Source organism: Peromyscus eremicus, chromosome 4 (assembly GCF_949786415.1).
Source record: "Peromyscus eremicus chromosome 4, PerEre_H2_v1, whole genome shotgun sequence".
In the NCBI taxonomy this organism is placed as follows: Eukaryota; Metazoa; Chordata; class Mammalia; order Rodentia; family Cricetidae; genus Peromyscus; species Peromyscus eremicus.
The window spans coordinates 39,326,619-39,340,824 of NC_081419.1; the positions used below are offsets into that span (position 1 = coordinate 39,326,619).

Here is a 14,206-nt window from a genome sequence, read left to right on the forward strand (position 1 = left end):
CAGGTCACAATCTCTTATTACCCAACCCAGGAAAGTTATTTTCTTTCTTTCTTTCTTTCTTTCTTTCTTTTTTTTTTTTTTTTGGTTTTCTCTGTGTAGCTTTGCGCCTTTCCTGGATCTCGCTCTGTAGACCAGGCTGGCCTCGAACTCACAAAGATCTGCCTGCCTCTGTCTCCCGAGTGCTGGGATTAAAGGCAGGTGCCACCACCGCCCGGCTGGCAAGTTATTTTCTTATGCATAGGAACCAACAGGAACATGCACCTTTCAAATTCTGACGACTATAGTGTTACCTGGAACACTGCTAAGGGCCCCAGGCAGTACCACAGATAGACACTGAGCTCATATTTCCTGGCACCTCCTGAGAGTCATCTAAGGTAATGGCACTATTGGTTTCTCCAATGTCTCAACAGAGCTGGAGCTCTTTACATGCCTGTGGTGCTGACACTCCCTAAGAGAGCAGGAGTGGCTATACCCACAATGCCTTGCTGCAATCTCCATCATGTATTTATCAGGCTCCCCAAGCTCAGACTGGGATGGTCTGTGCACAGTTGCCTTCCTTGACATTCACACTAAACATCACTCCTGGGTGCCTGCTGTGAGCACTGTGGCACAGAATGGGATCTTTGCCAGTCACTGTGTTCACCCAGCTACCTGGCCTCCTGGGGTCAGTTCTGCAGCTCGCAAGAGAATAGACCATTCCCCCCCGTGCATCCTAAATGAGGTTTTCTTCATGCTTTCATGCTCAGATGCTGACAGCAGTAACAGCTGGAGAGCCTTCTCTTTCCACACCCCCACTTTTCTAGTTATTTAGTATTTGATCTTAGCCATCATATTGCAAATTGTAAACTGTCCTTAACAAGCTTCTTTCCCCAATCTGGAAGACCAGTATCAGCCACCTCAATCAGTTCTGATATGATGGCTACTTGAAAAATGCCATATCACAGGGAGCTGACCCCAGTAGAGAGAAAAATGGAAGTTCCCAGAAGCTACAGGAATCATTTTTACTATAGGAGTTTTTCCCATCTTTATACTTCAGCCAGCCTCAGCTGCCTTTAAATTGATTTTTTTTTTCCTTTTTAAATATCTGCTTCACTGTGAAGCAGAAAAATAAGTCTGGACTTGGTTTTGGGTTCACCAGAAAATCTGACCCCTGGTATTAGAGGTATTAGAACAAACATCAGAATTCTGCTTTGCTTTACAGCAGCTGGGCATTGTCCCCTGCGTGCTCTTAGAATTCAGAAAGCAGGTAACACCACATGGCTGCTAATGTTAAGACACACTGTAATCCAGTCATCTGTATTTGGAGGAAGTTACCAGATCATCTCGACTCTGTTGCGAGTTCATGGCTGAAAATGGAGCAATTTCTAAAATATTTGTTTTGACCTAAAGTTGTAACCTTAGTGTTCCTTGTGTCTAAGTCATTGGATATTCAAGTATTACCGAATGTAGTGAAGTATGAGAAGATGACCTCAGCAGTTTATGGTGTGGAAAACTGTGTAGATACTTTGGAGCTTTTGCAGAAATCCTGAGAAAAATCTGGTATCCTTCGTTAGGTTTTTGTCAACTTGACACACACTAGAGTCATTTAAGGGGATATCAAATGAGAAAATGCTCCCATCAGATTGGCCTGTGGAAGTCTTTCTTGATTGATGATTGGTGTGGGAAGGGCCAGCTCATAGGGGCGAGGGGACAGTGCCACTCCTGGGCCTGTGGTCTTGGACGGTGTAAGAAAGCAGGCTGATCCAGGAGTCCAGTCAAAGAGAGAGAAGAGGGATTCTTTGAGCAAGGGGCATCAAGATCATGATGGGCAAACCTAGAGACAACCAAACCAAACTAGTGGGAACTCATGAAATTTAGATCAACAGCGGTGGAGCCTGCCTGGGACTGGACTATGCCCTCTGCATATCGAGACAGTTGTGTAGCTTGATCTGCTTAAGGGGCTCCCTGGCAACAGGATCACAATCCATCTCTGGTGCATGAGCAGGCTTTTTGGAGCCCACTACCTATGATGGGACACCTCACATAGCCTTGAGGTAGGAGAGCGGCTTAGACTTGCCTCTACCAAATGTACCTCCCCATAGGAGGCCTTATCTTCTTGTAGGAGGGAATGGGGGTGGGTGGGTTGGGACAGAGAGGCTGGAGGGGCAGGAGGAGGGAAGAGGGGGATCTTTGATTGGTATGTAAAATGAATAAAAAAATTTTTCAAAAAAAAAAAAGGTATTTAAAAAAAGCAAGCAGGCTGAGCAAGCCATGGGGTGCAAACGAGGTGAGCAGCACCCCTCCATGGCCTCTGCTTCAGTCCTTGAGTCCCCTCAGTGACCCGAGAGTTACAAGGTGAGATCAAGCCTGTCTTCCCCAGGTTGCTTTTGGTCATGGTGTCTCATCACAACAGAAACCCTCCTCAGAACATCTGGTGTGAATTACAGGGAGGAGAAGAAGCATTTTCACAAACTCTTCTTTACTGGCTGTGCGGCCAAAAACAGTACATCACACTTCGGATGCACAAAGAGACCCAGAGTCGTTGACTGTATTTCTAGCCTCTACATGCTTAAGGTTCCAAGACGTAAAATAAATACAGAAAAAAATGCTTCATAAGCAAAAGCAGAATTCCATGTAGGCTTTCTCTGTATTCTAGAAAGCCCTGTAAAGCTCTGAACAATTTCAAGACCTTAAGCCACACTGGGTTTTGAGATGAGATAACATGGAAGACTTTCAAATGGAATGGATGTTGTTGGCATTTCCGTATTACTGTGGGACTATACAAAAAATGTTACGGCCAGCCATGCATACATGAAGTGTTTTTTATGATTAGCTTTTAAAATATGATTTTTATTAAAAATTTTAAAAATGTATTTATTACAAGTTAAAAATCTACCTCAACTAAGAATATGCTAGAAATTACCCAGGCAGGCTTTGCTCCTGAAATGTTCCTCGTGAGCAACCATGAACGATTACTCATCTTTTACATGCATACTGCTTCCTGTTTTGCCCTGTTTCTGGCCAGCTAAGGGGTGCAGTTGTGGCTTTGCCCTGTGGGTGTGCCTCTTCCAGGGCTCATGTGGCGGGACCTGGTGGCCCCACCTGCTTTTGTCTCTGACACAGGTGTGAGGAAAGTGATACTGGCAACTTATTCACATTTGCCTCATTTTTACTGAGTTTTTGGCCTTTTTTTATTAATTAAATTTATCCATTTATTTTACATCCTGACCTCCTCTCTACTCCCCACCCCCTAATCCACTCTCTCTCTGTTTCTGTTCAGAAAGGGGCAGACCTCCCATGGATTCTGATTTTTTTTTTTTTTTTTTTTTTTGGTTTTTCGAGACAGGGTTTCTCTGTGTAGCTTTGCGCCTTTCCTGGATCTCACTTGGTAGCCCAGGCTGGCCTCGAACTCACAGAGATCCGCCTGGCTCTGCCTCTCGAGTGCTGGGATTAAAGGCGTGCGCCACCACTGCCTGGCTGGATTCTGATTCTTAACTAGACTTCTTTCTCACCTCATTTCTCAATCACAGGTTCTAGATCCCTAAGAGAGTGTCCTGTAAGACAGAAAGCAGGACCCCCACCCAACAGCAATGATTTACTCTTCCATGTCTTGTGGTTTTTCTAAGTGTTTGCAGATGCACTCATTTTTACAATCTGCCACAGTAGGTCTGTCTCCTTCCACCCTTTCTATTGTGGGCCTTCCCTACCTCATCCAAGACCTATCTGTTTAACGGCTACACAGTACTCGATTTAAAAATGGGTCAGATTATGAGACTGAGAGTTTCTGCCACACACCCAACAGTTCTATACTGGTGATTACACTGTATCGTGGTTAGGACACTGGGTCCAGGTTAGTCCTCCAGGGTTTGAAACTTACTAGCTAAAGCCTGTAAGCCATTCCAGGTCTCTGCTTTCATCATCTGTGGAATGGGGGTGACAGTACCTTCTTTCAGGGGTTGTTCCAGTTAACACAGTGCTTAAAACTGTTTGGTGAATGTCACCTACTGCAATCAGGACTGTGACAATGGGAGCATTCCGTAAGTCACTGCTTTTCTCACTTTTGAACTAAGGTACTTTCTCAGGAGACTTGTGGTTCACTCAGAAGTTAGCAATGTTTGTGTGGACTGCCCGCTGTCACAGGATTTGATTATGAGATTCAAGGAGCCTCTAGAATGAAGACATGTTCAGGCGGGGGTCAGGGTAAATTTACTGCCTACACACTCTACCCAAGATGCCTGGGCTTTAATACAGCTTATCCACTTCTTGTTCTTTAGAGGAAGAACTCAGTAAGACCCTGGTTTGCAGGGCTGATGAGGGCTGGACTCACTGGGGACCGCAGCCCTGCACGCGAGCTCATCCCAAGTGCTGTTGGGCATGGAGCACACGCGGATGGAAACACAGCCATGTGGGCAGTGGTCGACACTGATCTGTGGGTGCGCATGTCTGGAGGACAGCAGTGGGCAGTGTGGAGTTGCTTCTCTCGTCCACCACGTGGGTTCCAAGATCTCAGATCGTTAGGACTGGTGGCGGGTGCCTTTACCTGCTAAGCTGTCTCACCAGCCCCACTGGTAATTTTAAAAACTGACTTCCCCTCACGGTAGAGGATGATTCTGCACTGGGTCTGAAGGCAGCTGTGGTGTGGCTATGCAGTGTCAGCTTTCTTGAACCGTGATGATGCTTTCTTCTCACAGGTTAAACACAATAGACTGAAACCTCCCCAACCCTGGGTCAAAATAAAACTTCCCTCCTCTACAGCGTCTCTCACAGGTATTTGTCACAGCGATGCGAGGTCTCACAGGGAAGCCCTTGTTCCGGGGGCCATCCACAATCATCCCAGCTCAGCAGCAATACCTAATAAGAACAACTCCAAGGTGGAGAGCACTTAAACCCACGTTCCTGTAGCAGTGGGAGGGAGCGGGAGCACTTCTGTAGTTAAGATCATGCCATTCTAATGCTACTGTGTTCCCGTAGCAGCGGGAGTGGGAGCACCTCCATATGTATGATCACACCATCCTCACGCTGCTAGAGCATCACACATACTGCCAGGTATGCTTACCATGTGGTACCCACTGCACGGGTTCCAAGACACATGGCAGTTATCCAAGCCACAGTACCCAAGTCCCTTATATGAAACTGTGTCTGCACAGAGCCTTTACTTGCTCTTCTGTGTACAGCTTTGGATTACTTAACTCCCACTGTGATGTGAATACTACGTAAACAGTGACACTATATTGTATTAGATAGGGACTAATGAAAATGTTCAGTACATGTGCAAATTTTTTCCTGAATATTTCTATCCATGTTTGGTTAAACTGATGTATGTGGAGTCTGTGGATATGGAGGAGGACTAGTGTATTTTGCCCCAGACTTGTCAAAATATTCTTTTTTTTTTTTTTTTTTTTTTCATAAAGTAAGTAGAGCTAAGGAAAATGCATGTCTAACTAGGCAATAGAATCCTCTGGAAAGTTCTCTCACATTTACTCCTTCTGTCTCCTGATACTGGACGATGCCCTAGTGATACCACTATCCTCAGAGCTATGAAGATGGGCTTTGAATCTTGGTGGGTACAGATCCAAGCTGCTGAGTCAGAGGATACAGGAGCAGATGTAGAACAAGCCGGCCACTCGCTGCACCCAGTGCAGCCACACCCAGTTTACTCCAACCTGATGTGAACCTGCTGCATGAGACATGACCAAGTGATGCCAGCACAATGCAGACAATAGGGCACGAGTGTGCATGTGCACACTCACACCCCCCACCCCTCCTCACATAAAATGCACCAAAGAGCAAAACCACTCTTCCTTAGCACACATGGACTTATTCAATGTACTGCATAGGTCCAGAGAGATGGGTGGACATGTTGTGTCCTACAGTACCAGACACACTGTTGTCCTTGGGGAGACAGGTGGCAACAGGGTGGCAGGGGTGTTCCCAGCTCCAGGAGTTTTCCAGCTAATGCCATAAGCATATTCTTCCTAGACAACATGCCCTCTTCCAGGAAGATAATAGAAGAACATTTGAAACAAATCCCTGAGTGCTGATCATGACCAGTGTTTGTTCCGGGGCCCAGGTCCTATTCTGGACATGAGCTCGACATAACCGAGGTTTCCCAGCCTGTTTCCGGTTTCCAGTGTTCCATCAAGTGGAAAACCACTACCACATCATTTCCCCATAACAGGATTTTTGTCAATCAGTATCAAGTAGTGAGAAGCTCTACACAACTCACCAAGGTTCTCCTACCCTGGGACTTCCCAAGCAAATCTGACCTACTTCAAACCTGCACTCAAACTGAAGGTAGATCTAAAGAATAACAGCCTGGCATCTTCAGAGGAAAGTGGGTGGGGAAGGGTGGAAGAAAAGGACTCATAAACAATTTAAAGAAGCTGTAAGAAAGTACAAAAACTGTGTTTTAAAAAAGCATTCAGAAAACAGACTGTATTAAAGTTACAGTGTGGTACCTCGGATTTTTTTACAAAGCTATAAACATGTTCTATTATATGTCATGGCCCCAGCTGGGGTTCCCCAGCACAGCTGGCGTGGGGAACCCAATGCCACCTCAATACAAAAACACAGGTTGATGGGTGACATAGAACAGAGTATTCAAAGATGGACTTTTTGTTTTGTTTTGAGACAGGGTCTCACTATGTAGCCTTGGATGGCTTGAATCTTGCTATGTAGGCTGGAGTGGTCTCAAGTGCATAAAGATCCACCTGCCTCTGCCTCAAGGGCATGCACCACCATGGCTGGTCTGACCTCTTCTGTTTAGCCTTCTAGAAGCTAGTCTGTATGTGTCACAGCTAAGATGGGCTCACTATTCACTTAGAACCTATCTCTGGGGGCTTTACTATGGTTTTAGTTTTCCTTTTCCTGGAGAGACTGTGACCTGGGCACTAACTGGATCTGCCAACGGCTCAAGAGCAGCGGATCCCCTTGGAGGATCTAGCACACCAGGGCGATGCTGTGTCAGGGTGAGATGCTAGCTGAAGCGCATTTCTTTGCGGAACTTGGCTCCAGTGTCAACAGGCCAACTGCCAACTGTGCAAGAATCCAAGTACTCTGACAGGAACCACACTGGATAACTCCGCTTATGCCAGCTAAACAATGCGTCATCAAATAAGCCACCCTCTGACTGTGTTTATGAGATGTTACGTCTACCTAGCAATGAGCCTGCAGCATTTAAACATTCCAGAAGGCTCATTTAATGTAACCTGCCCATCTCTGACATTTTGTTTTCTACCCGGTTTGACTGATAATCTCAAGCACTCTCCAGATGAGGAGAGAGCTGCCCCTGAGGCACTGGCTAGCATTCAAAGCTCCTCTCAGTATGTGTATAAAGTAACAAGTCCAGAGAAGCTGAAAACGATTCAATTTCCTTGTAGGTTCCAATGGTGTGCTGGGGACTCGTTTTGGGAAAAAGTTGAGTTCACTGCAACAGTGTGCTTCCAAATCTCCAACTCAGCCTGGAGGCAGGTCAACCTCATTTATATGTCAGAAGCCTCCAAACAGCTCTGGGTATGAGAATGAGTGCTATATGACAGATGATCAGAGAAACCACTCAGTGACTCCAGCAGGTACAGGGCAGTGTACAGAAATAAGAAAAATAAATGTGCCTGCCCACAACCAACTTGCAGCCTAGTCCTACACCCATATTAGTGCACGGGAAGATCACCAAGCATTTGGAAATGAAGTAGCACTGAGCATGATTGGGAACAGAGGGATGGCTCAGTTGCAACACTATGCTGCTCCCTGAAGCCATGCTTGCAACGTAGATGGGACTCATCTGGCTCTTGTACTCATTTGTCCCTTGGTACAACGTGGAGGGAACTATTCTCTATCCGCTGCAGCGTTGCCCAGGCTCCTACAATCATCCCTATGTGGTTTGGAAATCACCGGGTTTCCCTTGAACGGCTGTGACCTGCAGTTTGTGAAACCACTTCAGAGGAAACAGTCTAACGACAACCACCAAGTCCTTTAGAGAACAAAGGAAACCGTTCACCCAATCTGTGACACTCTGTGAAGTTTCTTTCGCGGAGGGAATTGGAAGATTTTATCGCAGGCTGATACAAATGGCCCTGGATGCATTTCTTTTTTCAACCAACCTTGCTGCCGCGTAAGAATGAACCAAGAAAAGAGGTCACAAGTAGGTGTAGATCAGTCCTTGGAAGGGACGAAAGTTGGATGGGGGTTGTGGGATCCCGAGCATGCAGAGAGCACTCAAACTGGCACTGTGCTAAACTCACAGGGCAGGCTTCTACTAGTCTGAGGTTAAAACCTCCTTTCTTTTCTTTCATCCAAGTGTTGTTGATGGAAAAAGAAAACTAACTCAGAGAACCAGAGGAAGTTCTTCCACTAGCCTGATTTCCTGAGATGCACTGTCCTTTCAGGACCTAGATTTTATGTTCCCAATGTGTACCTTCAACAGTGGCTTCAGAAGTGATGGGCTGTCAGGTTTTAATACTGCCAGATCAAGTGTGGCCTACGGTACCACACAGACACACCAATTAGTTCCTCTAGGAAATGAAATGGAAAATTAAAGTGACTCTCCTCCTTTTCCTCAGCATCCAGTTAAAGACGGAACCTGGGAGCTCTGAGAGAATATATACCCAACACCAGTTACCCATGCACAGCCTAAGAGCAGCTGCTCACTCCAGTGACTCCTGGATGGAATGACTCTACTTTCAACATCCCTTAGGGCTTTCTGAAGGCTGTGTTCTATGTGACAAACTAAGGTACATGTATGCTCTTGCCATTTGGAGATGGGGTCTGACCAACTTTTTATGTGACTCAGGTTCCATTTGCAGGATCTACTTCTGGATTAAAGTGTTTTTTGTTTTTTTTTGTTTGTTTTTGTTTGTTTTTGTTTTGTTTTTGCATATGAAAGGTGCCGGACAGACTCTGGGGGCAAAGATGCATTCAGCCAAATGGCATACTTTCCTCCTCTTCTGGGTTTCCGCATGGTTGTTTACTACAGAGTTACCCTAGTTCGGGGTAAGGTCAAGGACCTGACTGTCTCCTCAGGAGCTTTTGGGTTAATTCTTACTGATGCAGCTGACTACTACAGACACAAGTGAGCAGGGGGCTGGAGGAACACCTTGAAAGGACCCCTCTCCAGACTTCCACCCAAGCAAGAGTAGATCTGCAGGGCATGGGTATGTAGAGGCAGATGATGATGCTGTCAGGAAGGACACAGACTTGTTGCTCCAGACCCAGAAACAGAAAGCGGATGTCTTATGCCTGCCGAGCAAGAAACCTGAGAGGACAGTGCGGGTAGGATATGAAAAAGGAGCAGGCACTTCTCTCTTCTCCCGTTCTAACAACTTCAGTGCCTCCCTTTCAAACCACGGTGAAGTGGTTGCTGAATCCCGAGACACTGCGTGTTGGCAGGGAGTGTGCTGGGGACCGACTGCAAAACCAGAAGGCACTTCGGTCTTGCTCGTGTGCTACCCTGTTAAGACCTAGTGCTGTCCTGGTGTTATGGTGTAATGAAATGTATTAAAAACTAACAACACTGGTTGTCGCTTGGTATAGCTGAATCACTGCAAGGCATGAACATAAAGAGAGGAGAAAACTTCTTCCAGGAGCTTCCAGCAGAGTGGGACTGACACAGGTAAACACATCAGTGTTCAGACGGCAATGTGAATCCTTCGGGGGTTCCCCAGGCAGATGCACCCAGCTGAGTCAGAGCAGGTCCCAGGGGAAGACAGACTCAGAGAAAGTGTAGAAAGGTAAGGAGAGGGCATCCTTTTTAATGGGAAGCAAAGAGATCAAGGTGTAGAGCTACGGAAGAGAACACAGGGAGAAATGACAGAGTGCCATGTAACCTACTTGTGATTCATTACTGAGGGCACAGGCAAGATGGTAGGAACAGAGGGATGGCATGGAGGAGCAAGGGCTCTGGTCACCACGGCCTGCAGTGTCATTCTGGGAACCCTCCGTCTTTTCTTGAATGGTGATGGGAGCATGGTGAAACAGAGATGCACTTTGTCTAAAATTCTCTGGCTATTTAGGAAGCAATGTGAGGGAGGTCAGGCCAGACAGGACAAGCCATTGGTAGGCTGCTCTACTGAGAGATCAGGGGCACACCAGGCGGTGACAGCAGGCAGAGAGGGAAGGGGCAGAAATGATCAGGAAGAAAACTCAAGGACCTGAGTGATTATTTGAATGGGAGAGAGGAAGGGTGGAGGTGTCCATGGGAATCCGGTCCTGGGTTTCTGAGCCCACTAATGGAGGTCAAGAAGGCAGGAGCACTAGCAATGGGGACAACAGGGTTGGCTCTGGAGACAGTGGACACATGGAGACTGACACTCAATAGAAAGTCAGAACGAGATGAATGACCGAGACTCACCCGAAGCAGAGACTGAAATCTCAAGTCTGGATAAAATCTGTCAGAAATGTACTACAGAAGCAGCCAAACCCCTGGGGGCGGGGAAAGTGACTGGTTCAAGGATGATATGGCACAGACGATGTCAGTCACGAGCAAAGTGTTCAACCATGTTTCCCTCCTACTCTCCCCTCCTCTTTAGTAAGACATGCTAGAGATCTAACTCCCAGCACCCCAGAATGTGACCCTGATTACAGACAGGAATTTCAAAAGAGACATCACTAGGACAGGGCATTCAACCGTCATGATTGGTATTCTCATGATGTCACTAGGGTGGGCCATTCATCTATCATGATTGGTGTTCTCATGATGTCACTAGGGTGGGCCATTCATCCTTTGTGATTGGTGTTCTCATAAATGAAAGGACACACAGAGGGAAGGTGATGTGAAGAGACCTAAGAAGAGGATGGCCAACTGCAAGCCAAGGAGATGCCTGGAATAGACCCTTCCCTCACAGCCCTCAGAAGGAACTGATCTTGCATTCCTCCAGCTTAGACTTTTGGCCCTCAGAAAGGTGAGTGGGTCACTAATCTGCTGTTTGTGCAATTTTGTTACAGTTGTCCTAGCAAACAGAATGCTTGCCTAAAGGAATTTAAACTACATGCTAGGAGAAGATACCAACCTGGACAGAACTGAGGAGTGATGGGAAGTAAGACTGCCCTTTAAAAGTGCTTTCAGGAAAACACAGACTTAACCTCGAGAACACAAAACACTAAGATGATTTCAAACACAAACGGAATATCTTCTTCTGGAAAAACCTTGGCATAAAGTAATTTACGTGCCTAGTCACTAAATTCTGTGATTAAAAACATCCATGATGTCTACATTCACAATTTTTTGTTCAGAATTCTGATAGTTCTGTCAACTTGACACAACCCACAATCACCTGGGAGAAAGTACCAATGACTGTGGGCATGTCTGGGGGGCGGTCTTAAGTTAATTGATGTGGAAGACCCAGCCCACTGCGGGTGGCACCATTCACTAGACAAGGGGTTCTAAACTATAGGAGAATAGAGAAATTAAGGCAAACACAAACAAGCAGGCCTGAGTTCATCCATTCTCTTCCTGCTCTTGACTGTGGATGCAACGTGAGTCCCCGCAGCCACCCTGACTTTCCCACAGTGATAGAACATAACCTGGAATATTGAGCTAAAACAAACCCATTTCTGGTTGCTCTCTATAAGGGTATATTTTTTTTTTTTGTCTCAGCAATAGAAATGCAACTAGAATATTAACTGTTTGTCGATTTTCTTCCATTCCCTCACCAATTCGTCTCGTCAGGGACATGTTATTTTATAGATCCAAAATAAAAGCTTTCGTTTTGTTGGAAAAATGGGATATAAGCAAAGAGCAGACAAAATTATAGGAGAGGAAGGCATAGCAAGGTCCCAACGGGACAAGATCGCACACAGCTCTAACATCCTTTTGGAAGGAGAAAGGAAGGAGCAGGGCACAGGTAGGGGCCCTTCAGTGGAGGATGCAGTAATCAAGTGGCATTTCTGGTACTCCAGATTCTGTTCATTAAACAGGAAGTGAGGTCATCTGCTCAGAGCTGTTAGAGGGCTGCATGGGTGGATGAAGGGGAGAAGGGAGGATGCTGGGAAGCCTGAAGAACTGCAGGAGGAACAGTGGTGTTGAGAGTCTGGCTAATTTTCATGGTGCCACAGGGAAAGGAAATCGTCTACAGTGGCATCATGGCAGTCTCAGTGACCGTGCAAGGAAGCTGAGGCTGCCACTAAGGAAAGGATTGCAGCACCCCAGATTCGGTAGAGACAGGAAACAGATTAACAAGTCAATTCTCAGCAACAACAGGAGGCGCTCCTCATACTTCAGAACAGGCCTCCCAGGAGTCTGGGCTAATGCATAAATGCTCTGTGAGGTGAGGTGTGGTGGTCTGGGTTAAAGACAACACAGGCAGAGTGATGTGGGAGTGATGGAAGCCGAGTGTAGGTAAAGGCCACGGGAGCTGAGGTCCAGGCACTGAGGACAGAACATAGTGAGCTCTCAGGGGATGTGCCCAGTCCTGGGAAGGCTACGCAGGATGGTGGTGAGGTGGGTTAAAAGATGGCTGCCGATCCAGAGTCAATTCTGCAATGCTTTGCGAGTCAGTCCTTACCACTGCAGCTGACAGGCCAGTTCCTCCTGGCTGCTGCACGTGCCAATCTTATTTGCCAATACAAACAAGTCAGTGTTAAAAAGTGAGAGGTTTTGGGTCTTAAGGGCCACTGTGTGCTAAAGTGACATACATGCTATATCAAAGACGACTGATAAAACTTTAGGCAAAACAACATACCAGAGACTCCTGGTGGGGTCTTAATGAACTTTCCATTAAAATGACCAATTACAGCTTCGCATTTTTCTGTCGATTCCATCCTGGTCATGTAAAAAGAAGAGATACATAAATAGTACACGCACAGCACTAAGAGACTTCGTATAACTATCGCTTTAGGTATAGGAAACAAAGGGAACCTCACGGAAAGCCATGGGGATGACATCGAACAAGAAGGCTGGCTCTTTCCTTAGCTGTTGCTTTGGCATGTCTACAGTAAAATAACTTATCCCCGAGTTAAAATTATCACAGACAGAATATTCTGAATTATAAAAGACAGTAGATTCTATGAAGAGTGTTTCATAGCAGTCATATCAAATTATGGTTTTCTAATGGTTGGAAACTTAAAATTTAATTTATAACAATTCATAATTCAAAAAATAATGATTTTCTTAGTCATGATTTTGTGATAAAAACAATAGTTTAGAATTTTTGTTTTAAAGATACTCTTTCCTTTTATAAACTCTCAGAGTAATGGCTCGTGTCAATCAGAGGATGGGCCTTATGTGTTTTTAACTTTCACTCTGGGTTTAAATTTCAATTAGTGAACTTAATTATGTACTTTGTCAGGTTGACTTTGGAGGAGGGATTAAAGGCTGGGGTCTAATTTTACCATTTATTTTCCATCTACAGGGGACTAAAAACATTTGAGAAGCACTTCTGGGGACATAATTACTGTGACTTGCTTTTCCTCAGCAGAAACATCCAATCACCTTCCCAAAATGTATACTACTCTGGTTCACTCAGCCGCACCTTCATTTTAACCAGCAGTGCTAGGTCTTAAAAAACAGAATTCCATTGGCCTCTGTAGGGGTGGTATCACTCTGCAGGGGTGATATACTTATCTGCATTCAGAAGAGCACCATGGAAGAATGGCATGTAGCCGGACCACTGAATGCCTTGCCTAAAGCCTTGTCACCGATGAAGCAGTAAGTATGTACTACTGATACTGTTGCAAGGAGATGTGGGCTTTATTCCAGACTGTCTGGTCCAATGGAATAAGTGATTAAAAGCCAACAGAACCAAGTTGCAGCCCTTGCTTTTGTGACTTAATGGGGAGGTGACAATGATAAGGTCCCTTAGTAATAAATGCTTTAACAAATCAATGCTTTGTTGACATCACAAGTTTGTGGTAAGATGTCATTTCCATAGTTAAGTGAATGTCAGCATTTTCCCTCCAAAAATCAGTTAATAATTTAATGCATGCTGTTATTATCTGTCAGTGCCTACTGCTAATAAATTCTTAAATAATTCACTGTAAAATCAGCTTTTGGGTAGGGGCTTTAAGATTATAAATCTGCCACAAATCAAATCTCTTTCTGTTTACTTTAATTCTCTAGAAACCAACTTATCCACTAAGGGATCCTTTCTAGGAAAAGGTGGGGTAGGACAGGGGTGCTTCAGTTATATCTAGAACAATCATTAAAAAAAAAAAACCCTGAAGAATTATAAACTGTCAGTAGCTTCTAAGCTGATGAGATGGCTAGGTATTATATCCCCCTTTTCCTTTCCGAATG

General features: G+C 45.4%; 1 protein-coding gene across 13 annotated transcripts in view; it reads right to left on the bottom strand.

The window, feature by feature from the left end:
• Rbms1 (RNA binding motif single stranded interacting protein 1) overlaps nt 1-14,206 on the bottom strand; it is a 219,632-nt gene that overhangs the window by 16,039 nt on the left and 189,387 nt on the right. For all 13 annotated transcript variants that reach the window (XM_059260539.1, XM_059260529.1, XM_059260528.1 and 10 more), the window contains one exon: nt 12,654-12,733. In XM_059260539.1, the coding sequence (XP_059116522.1) occupies nt 12,654-12,733 (80 nt within the window). The remainder of the gene's footprint in view (nt 1-12,653; nt 12,734-14,206) is intronic.